General features: G+C 35.7%; 2 protein-coding genes across 2 annotated transcripts in view; both read right to left on the bottom strand.

Moving 5' to 3' along the window:
• Nucleotides 1–448: 448 nt before the first annotated feature.
• On the bottom strand, nt 449–7,578 carry LOC148271938 (uncharacterized). Its single transcript, XM_088240739.1, has one exon. The coding sequence runs from the start codon at nt 7,158–7,160 to the stop codon at nt 3,897–3,899; it is 3,264 nt and encodes a 1,087-aa protein (XP_088096865.1). The 5' UTR covers nt 7,161–7,578; the 3' UTR covers nt 449–3,896.
• Nucleotides 7,579–12,310: 4,732 nt separating this feature from the next.
• The window catches only part of nompC (no mechanoreceptor potential C), a 131,042-nt gene continuing 123,330 nt past the window's right edge, over nt 12,311–20,022 (bottom strand). The window contains exons 12-18 of the mRNA XM_088240747.1: nt 18,902–19,438; nt 18,463–18,669; nt 17,258–17,948; nt 15,904–16,115; nt 14,694–14,822; nt 14,373–14,505; nt 12,311–12,546 (exon numbers count right to left, since the gene is read on the bottom strand). Coding sequence (XP_088096873.1) covers nt 12,311–12,546; nt 14,373–14,505; nt 14,694–14,822; nt 15,904–16,115; nt 17,258–17,948; nt 18,463–18,669; nt 18,902–19,438 — 2,145 coding nt within the window. The remainder of the gene's footprint in view (nt 12,547–14,372; nt 14,506–14,693; nt 14,823–15,903; nt 16,116–17,257; nt 17,949–18,462; nt 18,670–18,901; nt 19,439–20,022) is intronic.

Below are 20,022 nucleotides of genomic sequence, written 5' to 3' on the forward strand. Positions count from 1 at the left end.
TGTTCTTTGATGTAATTCACCACTGTAATTGGGCCTCCTGGCCTGTTGTGGTGCAAAAATAAAATAAAATAAATAAAATAAAACAAGCTGGAATGATGCATAATAATGTAGGGTTTTATGGCAGATCGAAAGACTTGTTATTGGGACAATTAACAGTAGGACGTTTAATTGAAAGCCATATTTTTAAAAGGAGTTAAACACTTATGTTTTCACTTATCCATTTTTTTCTGTAGACTTTGAAAACTACGTTATACTTTTACTACCTTATAGCTTTTGGAGAAAAAAGTACTAACACATTTTTTTATTTAATAAAGTATTGAAAAATTAGCATGAAAATACGTAAACTGGTAATTTTTTTGGCTTTAACATGGTATCATTTTTGGATAAAGGTAAGTTTTATGTAGAGCAAGAAAATGACATTTATGACGGCTCTTAAATAATAACACGGTTTTTATTAGTAATTAAATAGTTTATTTATCAATTATCGCTCAATTCACACTTATCGGACTTTGCACAATTCTCTCTCGATACCAAGCTTTCTATCTTCCCCTAGCAATTCGTAGTGGCGTCACCAAGCTGGCGTCACCCCAGCCCTTAGTAACACCTGACATCTAGTGGTCGATTATGTAAGCTTAGACCCCAGCGCCAAATTCGAATTCTTTGGCGTCATGGGTCGTAACACTCTCCCACCCTAGAAATGCGTTGGGTCCTCCCAACGCTCGACCTTACCCTGATGTCTCACATCATTTACATTTTCAATCCAAATTTATTCCTGCAATAAAAATATTTTTGTTACAATACTACATGCAATAGCTCAATGGTGAGCATAAAATATATTGTGCCCAAACTCGTTTTTGGAGCACACTCAGCTTGACCCTCATGGAAGCTAAAACTCTAGCGGATACACCTGATTGGGTGTATACACTTACTCATGGCTCTACCCTCGTGGGAGCCTGCAATATACTGTGCCCAAACTCATTTTGGAGCACACTTAGCTTGACCCTCGTGGAAGCTAAAACTCTAGTGGATACACCTGGCTGGGTGTAAACACTCACTCTAGGCTCTACCCTCGTGGGAGCCTGAAATATACTGTGCCCAAACTCATTTTGGAGCACACTTAGCTTGACCCTCGTGGAAGCTAAAACTCTAGTGGATACACCTGATTGGGTGCATACACTCACTCATGGCTCTACCCTCGTGGGAGCCTGCAATATACTGTGCCCAAACTCATTTTGGAGCACACTTAGCTTGACCCTCGTGGAAGCTAAAACTCTAGTGGATACACCTGATTGGGTGCATACACTCACTCTAGGCTCTACCCTCGTGGGAGCCTGAAACACACTGTGCCCAAACTCGTTTTGGTACACACTTTTAGCTTGACCCTCATGGAAGCTACACACTCTTAGCTTGACCCTCGTGGAAGCTAAACACTAGTGGATACACCTGGCTGGGTGTAAACACTCACTCTAGGCTCTACCCTCGTGGGAGCCTGAAATATACTGTGCCCAAACTCATTTTGGAGCACACTTAGCTTGACCCTCGTGGAAGCTAAAACTCTAGTGGATACACCTGATTGGGTGCATACACTCACTTTAGGCTCTACCCTCGTGGGAGCCTGAAACACACTGTGCCCAAACTCGTTTTGGTACACGCTTTTAGCTTGACCCTCATGGAAGCTACACACTCTTAGCTTGACCCTCGTGGAAGCTAAACACTAGTGGATACACCTGGCTGGGTGTAAACACTCACTCTAGGCTCTACCCTCGTGGGAGCCTGAAATATACTGTGCCCAAACTCATTTTGGATCACGCACACACACACCTAGCTTACCCTTGTGGGAGCTTTAAATACTCAGTATCCAAACTCACTTTGGATAACACACATACACACACACATTGCTCTACCCTCATGGGAGCTTTAAATACTCAGTATCCAAACTCACTTTGGACACACACATACACACACACATTGCTCTACCCTCATGGGAGCTTTAATTACTCAGTGTCCAAACTCACTTTGGATCACACACATTGCTCTACCCTCATGGGAGCTTTAAATACTCACTTTGGATCACACACATACACATTGCTCTACTTTTATTTCAAGTTGCCACACGAATCTTAGTACTCTATAAGGCCTCAATTTCAAATTTCGTGCCCACATGGCAGTCAAACTCTCAAACTTATACTTATTTCCAACTTCCTCAATACTACTTGACTTGAGTATGTATCTGGCTGCTCTCATAACACCAAAATGTGTAACATTGTACTCTATTTTAAGTTTTCTCATAGAACTCAATTCAGCATGTGAATCCATATTCGTCAACTCACATAGCACCCAAATATGTAGTATTATTCTCTTTTTAAGTTTTTATATATAACTCAATTCAGCGTATGATTCAGTATTCATCAAACTTACTCACATAGCAACCAAATAAGTAATATCCTCCATTTTAACTTTTCATACAGAACTCAATTAAGCGTATGAATCAATATTCATCAAACTTACTCGTTTAGCAACCAACTATGTAATATTATACTTTATTTTAACTTTTCATAAAGAACTCAATTCAGCGAATGAATCCATAATTCTCAAACTTTCTCATATAGCAACCAACTATGTAATGGTATACTCCATTTTAACGTTTCATATAGAACTCAATTTAGCATATGAATCGATATTCATCAAACTTACTTGTTGAGCAACCAACTATGTAATATTATACTTTATTTTTAACTTTTCATAAAGAACTCAATTCAGTTTCAGTAAACACTAACTCTCTAGTAAATCAATAAGGTCTTCTCTGTCCCTCATACTTCCATCACTTTCATCTGACTCCGACGTCACTGCGTTTAAAGAAATGTATGGTCTCATTGCATCGGCTGCCACAATAGCTGTGAAGTTTTTATATCCCCGGATACCTTTAATACTCCTGATTTTATATCTATCATTTCCTATCACCGTAGATACTTTATAAGGCCCTGAATATTTATCATCCAGTTTCTTATTGACACCACTTGTTGTACAAGCTGGTGCGCCTTTCCACAACACCAAATCACCAACTTTATATACTCTCGCCCGCTTTCGTTTTCTATCATACTGCTCTTTCATTCGTATCGCAGCTTTCTGAATGCTTCCTCGAGCCCGCTGGCGTAAAGTTTCTACTGGCTCCTGGCGGTCAGAGCTTTCCATATCCGGTAGTAATCTACTTTTGAAACTAAACATTAGTTCAAACGGACACACTTTTGTCGACTCATTGATTGTATTATTAATACCTCGTATAATACTAGGAATACTCTCTTCCCATTTCGTCTGGTCGCTTATGCTGGTACGCATAGCATCTAAAATAGTCCTATTAACTCTCTCAACTTGCCCATTAGCTCGTGGCGTAGCCACAGCATTCATGATGTGTTTAAATTGTTTTCGGACAGCTAACTCTTTAAAATATCTACTTGTAAATGCTTTACCTTGATCTGTAATAATACGTGATGGAGTACCGAAGTATGCAAATATTTCTTCTAGAAGTCTAATGGTTTCCATCGAACTCACCGTTTTAGCGGGTTTTGCTATTACAAACTTACTAAAAGAATCAACTACTACTAATAAGTATTTATATCTACGTCTCGATTGGTTAAATGGACCTAGGTGGTCGATATGAATACAAATCATGGGGTTGTCGGGTTTAGGAATCGGATGAAGTTTTCCCTCAGCCTTTCCGTAGTTACCTTTTCTAAAACTACACTCTATACAAGCGCTTACATATTTTCTTATGAACCGAGTCATTTTTGGAAACCAGTACTCACTTTTAATCCTGTTTTCACAACGTTTTAAACCAATATGTCCAATATCATCGTGATTCTTTCGAACTATACTAAAGCGACCTCCGGCTGGTACTACTAATCTATCCCCGTGCAATGTTTTCCTATAAAGTCGTTCATTTTAAATACAAAATCTGTAATCATCTGTTGATCAGCCTCTTCTGCTTGCAGAAGGCGAATGATCGCTTGTAATTTAGGGTCCTGCAGTTGTAATGTCAAGAACCAGTCAGCTTGCGCAATAACGTTAACATTTGCTGGAAGCAAATCAATAGGATTTCGACTTAACGCATCAACGTGCTTCATTTTATCTCCAGGTCGATATTCAATTTCCATGTCGAAGTCCTGAATACTTAACCACCATCTCGCTATTCTCGGAATTATATCCTTTTTTGTTAGAGTCGATTTGACTGCGATACAATCAGTAACTACTTTAAAATGTAGTCCAATTAAATATATTTTAAAGCGCTTAAGTGAGTCTACTACAGCAAGTGTTTCTAATTCATAACTGTGATAATGTTTTTCCTCTTTTGTTGTTACTCTACTAAAATAATATACCGGTTTTAAAGAATTATCCTGTTGCTTTTGTAATAAAATCCCTCCGAGTCCATTTTTACATGCATCCGTATGGACTTCTGTTTCTGATGTTCTATCGTAGAGAGCTAAAACAGGTCTGGAAGTGAGAGTACTTTTCAGTGTTTGAAATGCATTTTCCTGGGGCTCACCCCAACTCCAGTCTGTCTGTTTTCTTGTAAGCGATGTCAGAGGTTGTGCAATTTTTGCAAAATCTCTAACAAATTTTCTAAAATAACTAGCTAATCCAATGAATTGACGAACTTGATGTACGTTAATGGGTGTTTGAAAACTCATAACAGCTGCAATCTTTAGATTCCCTGGCCTGACTTCTCGTGATTGGACCTCATGACCGAGATAACTAATACTGGTTTTAAGAAAGAAACATTTACTCAAATTAAGTTTTAAATTAGCCTCTGATAAACGTATAAGTATTTTCTCAAGTAAATTAATGCCCTCAGTAATTTCTGCTGACGGAATGAGAATGTCATCCATAAACGCCAGAACTCTTTCATCTCTTAGTTTGCCTAGTACTCTATTAATTAAGCGTTGGAACACTGCCGGACCATTGGCTAATCCGAATGGTGTTTTCACATACTCGTACTGTCCATCAGGGGTTACAAATGATGTTTTATGAATAGAGTCCCCAGCGATTGGAACTTGATGATACCCCTGAGCTAAATCCAAACTTGAGAAATATTTAGCACTTCCCAATCGACTGAGTTGGTCCTCGATGTGAGGCAGTGGGAAACGGTCTTTAACTGTGATAGCGTTCAACGCTCGATAGTCAACACACAGACGGTAATCGCCAGTTTTCTTTTTAACAAGAATAACAGGCGATGCGTAATTTGAATTCGATTCTCTTATTATGTTTGCGTCTAACAAGGCTCTAACCTTGGAGCGAACAACTTCATTTTCTGCATAGGATAAACGATAAGGCCTGTAAAATATAGGTTTATCTGTAGTCAAACTAATTGACATCTCTGCCATATTGGTGGTCCCCAGATCGTACTCGTGATCTGCAAACACATCTGTGTGTCTATTTAGAACTGTCAACAGTTCATTCATACTATCAGATGGTATTTCACCAACTTGGATATCTCCTACTCTCACTCTCATAATACTTGTATGTGGCATTTGGCCTGACATGCCTCTCATAGATGTATTCTCACGGTTAACTTTTTCTCTCGGAACATGTTCTGCACATAAGTCAGCACGAGTGATGACTTGTCCTGCACTCCATTGAATTCGTTCGTGACCCATATTGGAGACAGACATCAATCCTCTCTCTCCAGTCATGATGGTGGCTGGTAACATGTAACTTATCTTACCTAACTCAAAGTATCGTGGTTTCGTACAAACCGTACCTCCAGCATTACCTTTAATAATCACCGGAACATATCTCGATTCCCCAACATCTATCACAGTATCTTCCTGCAACTCCACTGTGATGCGAGGATCTTCGCAAACATCCATCTCCTCTAAGTGGTGTGTTTGATCCATTTCTAACCGAGCCATGCCTTGACTAACTGTAAATATTACCTCACTGTTATTGATGACTGGCTGCCCAACTATCAGATCTGCATCTCTCATATCTGCATCAGATACAAGTGCCCTTGTATCCATCTCGATCCCGTCTATCTGAAGACGGAATATTACTTCACCTAAGGAGAAAGTGATACCTCCAGCAAACCCAATAAGAGGCTCAGTTTTTACTGATCTCCTTAGCTTCAAGGCCTCTGCTATTTTTGATGATAATATATTTACCTGGCTGCCACTATCCAAGTACACCCTCACAGCGTGGTTGTTAATTTTGCCCACTTTATAAAATATATTATCTCGCTTTCCGATCAACATTACCTTTGACTTCTCCGGGACTGACTTACGACAATCTTTGGCCAAATGTCCCCGTTTCAAGCATTTGGTACATGCCCTCTGGTCCCGCAGGCGGCACTCCTTCGAAATGTGCCCCCTCTTCCCACAGTTATAACAGGTCACCAGTGGGGCTGGCAGCACACGAGAAGACCAGTTACGGCTGTCTCCAAATGTCCTTTGTGGGGCTGATCGGACAGCACCTCTGGTACCTGCACTTCCTGAGGGCGTCTGGTACCCATCCAGTGAAGACAAGAATCCTGCATACAATTCTTGCGGAGTCGAGCACTGGAAAGCCTTGGCGTTCGCCTGCAGCTCGACTGGTAGACCCCGAATGATGCAGGATATCGCATCCTCATCGTCTATCTTGCATCGGTGTACCAATGCGAGCTTGGCGTGGAAGTAGTGAGTCATGGACTCTCCACTGGTCTTCTTCCTCGCCACTAGCTCCTCCAAGGCTTCCGCAAATTCATGCCGTCTCGGAAAAGCCCTCGCAAGCTTGACCTTCCAGGCGCCCCACGACAGATCGTAGTTGTCGAGCCGGTTGAACCAGTCTCTGGCTTGGCCCGACAACTTGGACTGCATGAAGAACGACTTGGTGTAGTCGTCCCATCCGTGTATGGCGCCTAGTTGGTCGATTCTGCGAAGCCATAAGACGACATTAGTGCTCTTGTCCTCGGGACTGAAAGGAGGAATAATGTTTTCCCCTCGCACCTGCCCCAAAGAAGACGACGCGTGCCTTGGCGGCGCAAAATGGATTTGGGAGAAATAGCTTTGCACCATCCCTTGAAGCTTCTCCTCCATGAGCTGCCTTAGGATGGTGTTCGCTGACTCCCCCTCCGAATCTCTATCCGTCTCGAGCCGCTGACGCTGATCCTCCTCCGGGTGGTAACGATCCATTTCCGCACAAGTGTTCTTATCCGAAACTTTGGCAATTAAATTGTCCGAAAATCACGAATAAGGCACAAGAAATATTAAACTAAATAATGTCCTACACGATGTGGGGAAACGTCCAAACAATCGGTGGCATACACAAAAACACTCAACAGGTTGTAGCGTAGCGTCAGTAAACAAAGAGAACAAAGGCACACACAATTTAACTCTCGATTTTCGCAATTTGGATGAATCCCACTTCTGAATTTATGACGGCTCTTAAATAATAACACGGTTTTTATTAGTAATTAAATAGTTTATTTATCAATTATCGCTCAATTCACACTTATCGGACTTTGCACAATTCTCTCTCGATACCAAGCTTTCTATCTTCCCCTAGCAATTCGTAGTGGCGTCACCAAGCTGGCGTCACCCCAGCCCTTAGTAACACCTGACATCTAGTGGTCGATTATGTAAGCTTAGACCCCAGCGCCAAATTCGAATTCTTTGGCGTCATGGGTCGTAACACATTAGAGCAAATGGCCTAACGAACTGGAAAAGTGCCGCAGGGTGCAGAGAGGAATAGAGACGTATTCTGGAGGAGGCCAGGGCCCACAACGGGCTGTAGTGCCATGTTAAAATAAAGAAAAAGTTTTACATAATACAATTTACATTAAATTTATGTAACTTATGATATCAAATGGGAGGAAACCTAATCAATAATAAACATTTATCTTAATTATTGGTGCATGGACAGAAACATATTATAATTATAAAATCATCTGTTAGTCCGCCTTCTTTCTGTGGATAGCAGATTATGCTGTCATAAATGAGGTTTTAGATTTGGTTAACTATTATACTGTACGGTTAACAAGTAGGTACAAGAGATCAATAAATATAAGAATAAGGGTAAATTGCATGTGTATTATGGAGTTTGTGGAAAGTGGTATTTGATATTTGTGGGAACCAAACCCAGAACTCGTGTAAAAGAAGTAATCAAATAATTTAGAATCTATAAGAAATGAAACAAATTTCTGTAAAATATTATTTATTTCCAATTAAAATTTATCAAATGTTAGATTATTTTTAGTAAAATAATCTTTTGTTATTAGAATTAGATGTTCACAATTTTTGTAGCTCATTATGTTTCTTCATTACTTGTTTAAGCTTGAACACTTGATGTTTTTACAGACATTACAATTTTGACAGAGTAAGGCACATTATTTAGATGTGTCTAATTATTTTGTATAAGCATCGGTTTTAAATAAATCAATAATAAATAACATGGTTATATTAAAAAATATATTGGAGATATTACATATTGTAAAGTTTGTAATTGAGAATATTTGGGTCAAATTTCGTTGCAATATTTTTTTAGTTAGCATTTAACCAACTGAAAAAAAGCGTGTTCAATATTTGATGTTTAAATTATATCGACAGGCTGTCCATTTATCAAATGAATTTGAATTATTGGAGAATGGCGTTTGTCAGAAAAAATGCAGTCTTTATAAGTCTAAAGACTACTGTTATTTATATCTAACAAATGCGAGTTTATACAAAACCAGAGAAGAAATATTGAAATGGCCATTAAAAATATAATATTTTAATTATATTTTATCAACAGAGAATGCCTAATGATTCCGCAGAAAAGAATAACGTCCGCTTCGTTAGTAAGATATTGAAATGTTCATTTAATGACTCGGGTAACCATATCAATATTTTATTTTGTTGAAGTTTTTTAGCATTAGAAAATTATTATTTTTTAAAATTTAACATTAAAAAAGTTTTTGCTGGGTTACAACAAAAATGTAGGTCTACTTTGCTAGTCGTCGATGGCTCTTATGGAGATCTATGTGTTAACAAAATACTTGGTAAGAGTATAACAATAACGAATAGATCTCAGGATCTCATAAATATATTGTGTTTTTTGTAAATTTGGTTATTTTTGCCATATGTAATCGGTCTGTCCTTATGAAGAGCTGTATTCAATTTTGTCGATCGATCACAGTATCATTATTTTCACTTATTCAGATTGCTACAGAATTACAAAACGTTTTTTTTACATCAACAGCGGAGGTCAAAACACCCCTAGATTTGTTTTTTGAATCCAAGTCTTATGATTTTTATATCAATAAAATAAATAAAGTAATGGAAAGATCATCCGTCTTATGTCAAAACGATGCATCTCAAAAAAGCTCAAAATGAGATAATCCCCTTTAAAATATTTTATGGAATTTAAATGAGGACTTTTCTATAATTAGCTCAAGTTGCCAATTGGCTAGGAAGCCTTATAAACAATAATCTTCAATACCATAATATGATATATCTCCGAGAGTAGAATATTTTGAGGCGTATTTCGGCATCTATAGATGCACCGTTTTGTCATCAGGCAGGTGAGATGGGAAACTCTTGTAGTTAACAATGGTAATTATATAATGAGGAAGTTCAGTGGATATTTTAAACTATCAAACTAAGCCAATATAACAATAATGACAAATCTGTATCGTTATCATCACCGCTATGACTTTTTTAATGTTTTGTAATTCTGAAATTACTCCGCCCGTGACGTCACAAGTTCTAGTCGGTGAGTTCTGCTGATAGGTGAATTGGCTACCCGGAAACTGGAAATCTATCACAACACTATTATTGGTTGATTCGGACGAACTTGTGATGAAGTTAATTTTTATTAACTTTTTCATACATTTTTGAGAATCTTCGCTGTACAATATTTAGCTCTTATTTTTATCGCGTATAAGAAAACATTTTTTATATTCAATTTTCCATAGTGCTGAGCTTCCTCATTGATTTCTAAAAAAAGTTATTTGATTTGAAATTTTATTTTTGCATATGTATATTTCTATTCAGTATCGGCATTAATCTTGACCATATAATTAAGTAGGTATATAATTCTATGATCTTGACTAATTTCACATTAGGAAGGGTAAAAAATTTTGGACCAGTGATCACAAGATATCACCTTTCTGCAGTGCAATTTAGCCATAATTTAGATTAAAATATGGTCGCAAGGTATGTATGCTGTTATAACCTTTTTTTAATAAATATGTCGCAGAAATTATTCTACTGGAATACAACACAACTTGTGATACAATACAGGATCGAATTACCGTTGTTATACATATTGTAACATGATACTGACAAAAATAACAAATTATTTTTGAATGAAAATTTCTGTTGAAGTATAATATATTTGAATAAGATTTTTAAAAAATTTGGAAGATCAATTTGTGATCAGACCACTGCTGAAATGTTGTTTCCAAGCACAATCAACAATGTTCGCATTCATTAGTTTGTATATATGTATATGTTAAATGGACAAAAATATTATGTTTCAGCATGCGTGCAATAAACTGACAAAGGAGCTGTGTGCTGGTCCTAAGTATCGGATATGAGACTCTATGCCATTTATATTTCTGTTAACAATAAAATATTCTTAAGAGTGTATTATCACCATAATAGCACTAACAAGTCATACATTAATTTCTTATAATATTTCAAGTAAGTTGTCTTTTGTCAAAATGTAAACAACTAGTACTTTCATTCCTAATTTGAATTGATATTTTTTTTTGTTGTAAAACACATAACATTCAATGATCTGTAAATAAATATTATGCATTTCAGTTGATATTCAAATCTCTAAAGAGTGCAAAGCATTTAATAAGTATATCTTGATTTTTACTGACCATTCTCAAAAATTGTACAGAAGATAGTTTTACAATTTAATAAAACTGTTTCAATAAATTGATTAATAACAAGTTTTTACTCTATAACATGACAGAAGTACCTACATAAATAAGAATAGGTAACTAAAATAATACGTAGTTCCATTTTTTTGGTTAGGTTAGGTAAGGTAACTAAAATAACGTATTCTTCCATTATTTTGGTTAATGAACATAATTATTTGTTGAACGCAGATTTTTTTTTTCCTGATAAATCCATAGTTTTTTATGCAAAAGTTCTAGATAAATGAAAAATTAAAATAAAATTTGAATAAATGCTTTTCGGATCTTAATGGTAAGTTCTACATAATAACTACATCAAATGGTGATTTTTTTGGACAACAAATACATATTTATTTCTTGGTAGGTATAAATAATTGGTACATTTGAACTTATTTCATGTATTGACAATTAAATACAATAATTTAAATGCAATATGCATTCATCCATATATACAATAATATTCATTTCTTTTACTTTGCCACAATGAACTAAATATTATAAGTAATAGTAATATTTCTATTGGCAACATGGTTGATTTTGAATCGACAAATTTATAATACGCATTCTTAATTATATACATGACTTATTTACAAATACGGATTTCTTTTTAAAGAATAATTGTTTGCTTCGGTTGATTTCAACTTTCTTTTTGCAATCTTAACACATTTTTGCTTAAACAATTTTCTCCAAGCACTCGGAAGACATATTAATTCATTATATTGTTAAGCAAATTAAAGATTTTTGATTAGTTTTTTGTTCCCGTGCGAATCACTATTTCACATATTCGGACCACTATTTTTGCATGAATAACTTCGCTGTAGTTTAAAATATTGTCCTTAAATTATTTTTTGTTTTAGATACGATACATAAAAATATTGGTACATCTTTTACTTCAATTGATTAAAACATGCACTAAAATTTTCCACGTTTGTAAAAAATTACCATTTAAGTACTACGTAGTTGGTAAATGAATTTTAATTCAGTGGTTAATTTTCTCATTACGATTAGGATATTCCACATTTTTTGCATGGTATTCAATTTAGTATACCTGTATTGCCCGTGTCCAGGAGGAAAATGAAAATCAAATGGAGATAAGTTCGTCTTGTAATGTGGCAGTTGACAGGTTTCCATACCATGTTTGTGGTCTTAGGATCAATTCCTGGCAAGGTCGACATGAAATGTTTAGTTAAGAGGTGGTTTTGCACCGCAATATTTCACTATTTCTGGACTGGCACCCGAACCGTAAGACTGATCACCTTTATTCACGCACCATCGGGTGATGATGATTATCATCAGCAGCGTACAGGAGTTAGGCACGACGTGAGAGCCGGCGTTGGCTGTGTCGGTGTAAAGTAGCCAGCTAAAAAAGCTGAGTGGTGCCAACCGCAATGATGATGATTTAATAGAGCTCTTCAACGATCAATGGTACTGAGGACTTCAAGGTTGTCCAGCAGCAGGGACAGTCGCGGTAGCAGCAGGAGGAACCTCAGATGTGGTTGAAGTTACATCTTCTGACTCCGTTCTAGCCGGACCTTCGGCGCTGTCTCTCCAGAGAGCGCGGTAACGCTTTGCTATAGTTTCCCAGTCTGCAACATTTTCTATCCGAGTTGTGCTGGAGAAGCTCAGCTGTGAGCCGAGAGGACTCAAGTGCACCACGGATAGAGCCACTGATTCTGCAAAAAATTAAAAAGTCAACAGAAATATTTGCCGTAGGCGGTGCAATATTATAAGAACTCACAAAATAGTACATACTTTTCTCCAAAACGCTGGGATAAATAGAGAGAACTAAAGAAAATAGAGAGAACTACCGCATTATAGTACTATATTATATTTTATATGCAGCATACACCAGTGCTGTTTAAAATTTAGGCAACCACAAAATATAAAGTTTATATTTGAACCACTAACTTTGTGGTTATTCATTATAATAAAATAAATAAAACGACTTTTTTTTAACCACTAATTTTTATTTTTCACCGACCGGTTTCAAAGCAATCAAGCTTCTTTGTCAAGGTTTACGTAACTAATGAATTGATTCCTTTTTATTTTATTTCTATCATGTTCACTAAATACTACACGTGGTCCCAATAAATCAAGTGGATTTTTCTTACACGGGTGGTAATCGCCGTTTTGTGGATGATGTTTTTTGTTTATTTACAGAGTCGGATCGAGAACTTCAGACATTTCTAAATTTCCTAAATTCATTACATAAAGAAATAAAACTCACATTAGAAATAGAAAAAGATAAAAAATTAAACTTTCATGACTTGTCTTTAACAATAAAAAATAAAAAAATTGATTTCGATATATACCGTAAACCAACATATACAGACACAATTATTCATAATTCTTCAAATCATCCAATTGCCCATAAACATTCCGCATTCCATTCAATGATACATAGGTTAATTAACGTTCCACTAGATGAAACTAATTTAAAAAAAGAACTTAATACAATAAAACAGATTGCTAATAATAATGGATATAATGAGAACTTAATTGGTAAAATATTAAATCAAAAACAAAAACGCAAACTTATAAACAAATATTTATATTCGACTCCCACAGTAAATAAAGCAAACCCACGTAAACAATGGAGGCGGATTCTTTTTAAAAATGACATTTTTTCAAAACAATTATCAAATTCCCTACTACCAAACATTAAACCGGCTAATAATATGGAAACATTGTTAAAAAATCACAAAGACAAAGTCCATAAATATAATAAATCTGGAATATACCAATTAAATTGTAATGATTGTGATTCAATCTACATTGGAATAACTAAAAGAAACTTTAATATTAGAGTAAAAGAACACTTAAGATGCTTAAATAATAATAATTTTTCTGAATTCGCAAATCATCTGATAGAAAATAAACATAACTTCAATAAAGACACTGGATTAAAAGTACTTCATGTTGAAAATAAAATATTAAAATTAGACAACTTAGAAATCTTAGAAATTAAAAAAGCGATTCATTATAAGAAAACAATAATGAATAACCAAATAAACAATATTTCTTTTAGTCCTCTCCTGTCTTACTTCGAAAATAATGATATCAGATTACCACCCGTGTAAGAAAAAACTACTTGATTTATTGGGTCCACGTGTAGTATTTAGTGAACATGATATAAATAAAATAAAATAAATGTTTTGTGTAAGCAGACAATTGGTAGATTTCCATTTTAAATTTGGTAATGTATCCAAAATAAAACATGTTTAGTGGATTTTAATTCTACTTTATTTTTTAAAATATACAAGAGGGTATATTGTGATGCATTTCGTCTTGTCAGGAAATTTTCAAACTCCAAATTGAAAATGGTTTGAAAAAGGTTTGGAAACGTCTTGAAAATCTCAAAAGGTTTGAAAATGTTGAAACGCGTCACAATATACCCTCTTGTATATTCTAAAAAATTAAGTAGAATTAAAATCCAATAAACGTGTTTTTTTTGGATACATTACCATATTTAATATTGTAATATATTTTTATGTTGCACCTTTGGGTTCCACTTGAGTTTTCTTAACTTTTGATAACCATTTAGCTCCCGCTTTCGTTCTGGCGCTCATTTGGTTCCTTTGAAGTCCTATGAGATGCACTAAGCTCGGACGCTTTCTCTTTGCCACCCGTGCCTGAAATGATATAACAAATCGAGCATTAATATAAAAAAAAAACAATAATATGTTAAAAACCCCACGTTAAATTGAACTTTACAAAATTATTTCATCAAAAGTATAGATAGAGCTTCAATCAAAATCAGGTACTTTTAAACAAAAACATTATTTGTTTAAAAATTATACAAAGACAGGTACATCCTTACCTTACAAACTGCTATCAGATACATAAGCCACGTTGTGACCAGATTTAAGGGTGATGGAGCCGTTGTGGTACGATGCATATTTCTAATTAGTTTTGATAGCCCGTATTTCCATTCTATGTCAGATTGTGCCTGTAGGTATCATAAAAAATTAAGTATTTGCTATGATTTAATAACTTAATTAATAGAAAACAAAGGTATACCATAAAAAAAAATGTGGTCAGAATAAAACAATGAAAACTATATTTGTTTCTTTTATTGTTTTATGTTGTAAAACTTAGTAAATTTATTGTGAGAACAGATCATTATCAAAGAACAAATACCACGCCAGGTAATTTTATACAAATGATAGTACTACAAAATATATATTTATGTCTGTGTATTTCTATAAAAAGAAAAAAATATCACCATATCATATCATACCAAATATCATATCATTTAGAATAATTGTGATAAAAAACTATTCTTTTCTCCATCTGCATGTAGATATTGGTACAAAAGACACTGCATTGATTCTTACAGTTTTACCTTTATACATTTGACAGAAGTTTAAGAATCATCATAGTAAAAAAAATTCAGTGAAATGTTTTATTTTTTATTTTTTTAAATGCTGATCCAATTGGGAATCGATCCCAGAAATTCACCTGAAGTGCAACACTAACAGCAGATTGCAGACATTAAATATAATAAAGTTTATCAATGCATTCTTCATTCCGATTTAATAAAAAAAATCATATTATAGCTCTTTATTAATTTTGAAATGGAAAAAAAGAAGGAATGTTTAAAATTATTGTTCCACATAGTAATAGTAATAAGAAAGAAAAGTAATTTGGGATAGGTTTAGGATTATAGTAAAATATTGGTTTTACATATTTTGTCAATCTTACCAAATTTTAGATAACAATTCCCAAGAGGAGGGCTCTCGACCTCTTGAATAATTTAAAACATTACCTGTATCCGCTGGTACGTGTCTGACATCATAGCAATGAGTAGATTGATCAGCACGACCACGGAGACCAACATGTAAATGCCGAAGACAATTTTGTAAAGATATTCCGTCCATGCAGGCTGCTGGACTGGGGGGGAGGCATGCGTCTGGTCTGTGGTCGTTTGTCCGAACACAGCGAAAAACAGCAGCTCAAACGACAGAATCGGGTTCATTTTCACTGCAATCACAAAATACCAAAATTCACAATAAAAGAAACCAATTTACCTGAATTCGTTGGTAAGTGTCGGACATCATAGCAATGAGCAGGTTTATTAGCACGACGACGGACACCAACATGTAAACACCAAAAACCAACTTGAAGAGGCCTTGTGTCCACTCTGGCCGAGACTCCGGCGCATAGTTTAGGTCATCGGGAGTTGTCTGTCCGAACACGGCGAAAAATAACTTCTCGAATGCATCCACTGGAGTCATTCTCGCTACGGACAAGTCACCAGGAAGGGCATGAGTTCCTCTTTCGTGAGGAAAAAACAGCAACAGACAGAAAAGGCCAAACAATGCTCTAAGACACAGAGATGCGTTAAACAAAACTAACATAAATGTAAAGTAAACAGCCAAAATGATATTAAAATAAAATGAAAACAATATCATTCTCAAAATAAAATAATTGTAAGCGTGAAACAAAAATAAAATGGCAGACGATGAAAACAAACGCTGAGCATACCCCATGCGCGGCAGAAGAGCGCGGCAGCCTCTCTACCCAACAGCCTAAACATTGCCTAAATCGGTTCAGTACAAAATGTGCGACCTGAAACAAAATATAACTAAAAAATAAAAATACAAGGCTCTTCAAGTGCGCAACGACATTCCGACCATTGAGAAGGTGTCGTTCATACCGACATAACACGTGACAACTTGGATACCACAAAGTAAAAAGCGGCACATTCTAATAATCACTAAACGGTCAAATGTTTATCTAACATCAATATGGTAATCTGCTGTAACACGTCAAATAAAAGGTAAATTACACTCCATGCTATGATCGGACCATGATATCATTCAGGGACAGATGCAACTTGCAAAATATTATGGACTTTTTCAAAAAGCATTCGAAGGTAACAATCCATAATGATGGGTGTGGAGATGGGACGGTGACAGGACGCATTCAACACCAACTAATGGCCATTACCGTACTAGTCACTACACATTCTGCACCTTGAGAAGGTCCCGAGGTATTGCTATCATGTTACAGCGATCTGTGATTGTGAACGAAACATGCGTTAGCTGTACATACGGTACATGGTACTCCACATTCGTGTAAAATGTGTAATGACAGTGGCGGACTAAGGGCTCCCTGATTTATAAACTTACTCCCAACTCTGTGTTTTCTTCTGTAGCTATCAGTGTAATACGTTTTTTTGGGAGATGTTTCGATCCATTCTACGTCGTCAGGTATTCCACGTTTGGTTCGTACAGGGGATAAAGAATCTATTGCATAAGTTGTGTGTTAATTTAATATAAAACAAATAAATAGATCAAACCCCCAAAAAACACACTATTTAAAGGTATATAATACATACTCGATGAGATAAATGAAAAATATAAAGGAAATATATATTACCGTCTGAGAAGTATTTAGTTGGCTTCGGTCTTGACAAACTTCTCACTTCTTCGAGTGTCAATGTTTTAAATGGCTGATTCAAGGCTACAATGTGCATAGAAAATCCAAACACAAAGATGGCCAGCACGGCTAAAAATCTGGCTAAATCTTTCATCAAGTCTCCAATAATTATAGCCCAAGGTCCAAACAGATAGTGGAAGGAGAGAAAGTCCAAGATTTGTACACAGGCGAGTAGAAAAGATAAAGCAAAACACTGGTTTCTGCAGTACATGAGCGTAGGCCAGTGTATTTTTTCCACAATGACCATTCCGGAGACATGTGTGGCCACACCGCACATCCCAAAGATGAGAACCATTAGCTTGATCCATCCTAGGCCAGACTTCTCACTGGGGTTTGTAAGTTCGAAGAGGAGTAGCCCGCTGAGCCACACAAGTAGTCCCCATTCGTACCAGTATGGCAGCAGGCTGGCACGTACCACAGGGTAGATAGGAGTGATGCCGACCACCATGAGTAGGATCATGAGGTACACGTGTGACGTGAGGTACGACATGAACTTAATGATGGGCACTTTGTTGTACTTGTGTCCCACTGGCATCGTGAACACGACCCACACAGGCGGGCATATAATGAAGCCCACAAATAGCAGCAGTATCCTCCACGGTGCCCATGTTAGGCTACCTCGCCATAGTTCCTAAACAAATTTTTACAGAATTGAATATAGTCTATTTTGACAGAATTGATTAGATTTCAGTTACAGATATAGAGCACTTACGATAGAATTTTGAAAATAGATTAGATTGTCTAAAACCATAGAATTAAGAAAAGTCTCCAAAACTTAGATTTTATGTCAATTATTTATTAGTAAAACGACGAAAAAGTAAAACAGAAAAGCAATATTTGAAAGCACATGAGAGTAATTAGAATTATCCAAATTGGTTGAGATATCAACCTATTACTATAGTACATATTTTGGCATAGGTAAAATTGTGATTTTATTTTATAAATCTATTTGATAAAGTAGAAACCAACAGCATAGTTATGATAAAAATACTGAAATGCAATACTATTTTACACTAGCTAATAAAAACTATGAGCCTGTATAAGCGTATTAATTTAAAAGAGTAACGTTTTTTCGTCATATAAATGTAAATCGTCAGTCTTCAGATATAGAGAGTTTAAAAGATACATTTCTTCTTGTTACACACCTGAAGGTATCTTTGAACTACCGTGTGCGCAATGACTTCTTTTTGTTCATTTTCTATGAGGACGTCGAGAAATTCCATATTTCTCCTATCCGTGGCAGTGAGAATTCGCCCCGCAGAGTCAGAACCTGCTGCTAGAGCAAGGAGTTCAGTAGCCATTGCTTCACATTGTTTGCCAGCAGCTATTAAATCTTTTGCTCGTTCTTTTTCCTATAAACACATTACAACATTTCAGATCTACACTGAAAATATTTATAGAAATAACTTAAAAAGGTGAGATTCATTTGGATGAATTATTTCACTAACTAGGCAATTCCTAAAAAAATATATTTCTGCTTAGACCAGTTTGCTTTAAGTAATATAACTCAATATATGTACCTAACTGTGTATTGGTTGGGTGGTTTTTACAGTGTATAAACATAACCTAAAGTTTTGTATTTACCTTAGTTGAAAGATTAATAAAAATGTTTGAGAGTTTTGCTGCAGCATCAACTGGAGCTGGTGATACAAGTATAAATTCTTCTATAGGTTTGTTGTTATGATTCTTAGAGCAAACCATTAGATTGTACACAAAGCGTCTATCTTCCATTAAGGAATATGTATCGTGTTCTTTAAGCATGAGATATTCTAAAACATCATTGTGTCCTTCAGAAGCAGCAAACCATATTGGAGAGCAATTGAATGTCGTTTCACTTTTAGGGGATGCCCCAGATTCGCAGAGTAATTTCACACAGTCTAAATAACCCGCTTTAGAAGCGTAATGTAAAGGAGTCCATCCATTCTTGTCGGTAGCGTTGATCTCTGCACCTTGACCGAGTAGAACTTCAACCATCTGGTAGTGTCCATGACTGGAGGCAATGTGGAGGCCAGTTTTTCCATGGCGATCAGTACTCTGTAGAAGTTCTGCCGATCTGCTAAGAAGAAGTCCAACTACTGACATATGCCCTCCGAAACATGCCAGGTGAAGTGGATTATATCCCTAAAAATACAAACTTAGTTCATATTAAATTTCTTAAAATGAGTCTAATCCAGCAGTCACAAAATCAAACCGTTATGTACAGGTAACGAAACCAAAACTGGGGCAAACACCGTACTCACACAGATGTATTACTTGCATACAGAGTGTTTATTTTTTGTTACCATTTTATTTTATTTTATTTTTAATACTCGGCGTGTGATTTAAAAAAAGTGTTTTACGTCTACTATGTAGTATATTTTGTTTTATTTATTTATTTATACTTTTACAATGTTTGTATTAGTTTTTTTATACAGAATAATGTTCCCTCACTGGGGTGTCCCGTGCCGAGGGAAACATTTTACAATAAGTGAAACATGCCTTAAATGAGTTATTTAACATAATAAGAAAATAAAAATGTAATTAATCTAATTAACCTAATTATCATCTTAAACATAATAAGCAATATAAACTAAAATAATCATAAAAAACATAACACATTCATATAGACTTGTAGACCAAATTTCATAAACAAGACACAAAATTTTACCTATTTGGCTTGATCCACTCATCGATCCGTGCGCAACCCACCTCCACTTTCGATTTCT

This window comes from Micrasema longulum, unplaced genomic scaffold, assembly GCF_059751315.1.
Source record: "Micrasema longulum isolate JH-2025_06_02 unplaced genomic scaffold, ASM5975131v1 h1tg002578l, whole genome shotgun sequence".
In the NCBI taxonomy this organism is placed as follows: Eukaryota; Metazoa; Arthropoda; class Insecta; order Trichoptera; family Brachycentridae; genus Micrasema; species Micrasema longulum.

Coding starts and splice junctions, on each gene's coding strand:
- LOC148271938 (XM_088240739.1), bottom strand. CDS start 7,160: ATGGATCGTTACCACCCGGAGGAGGATCAGCGTCAGCGGCTCGAGACG.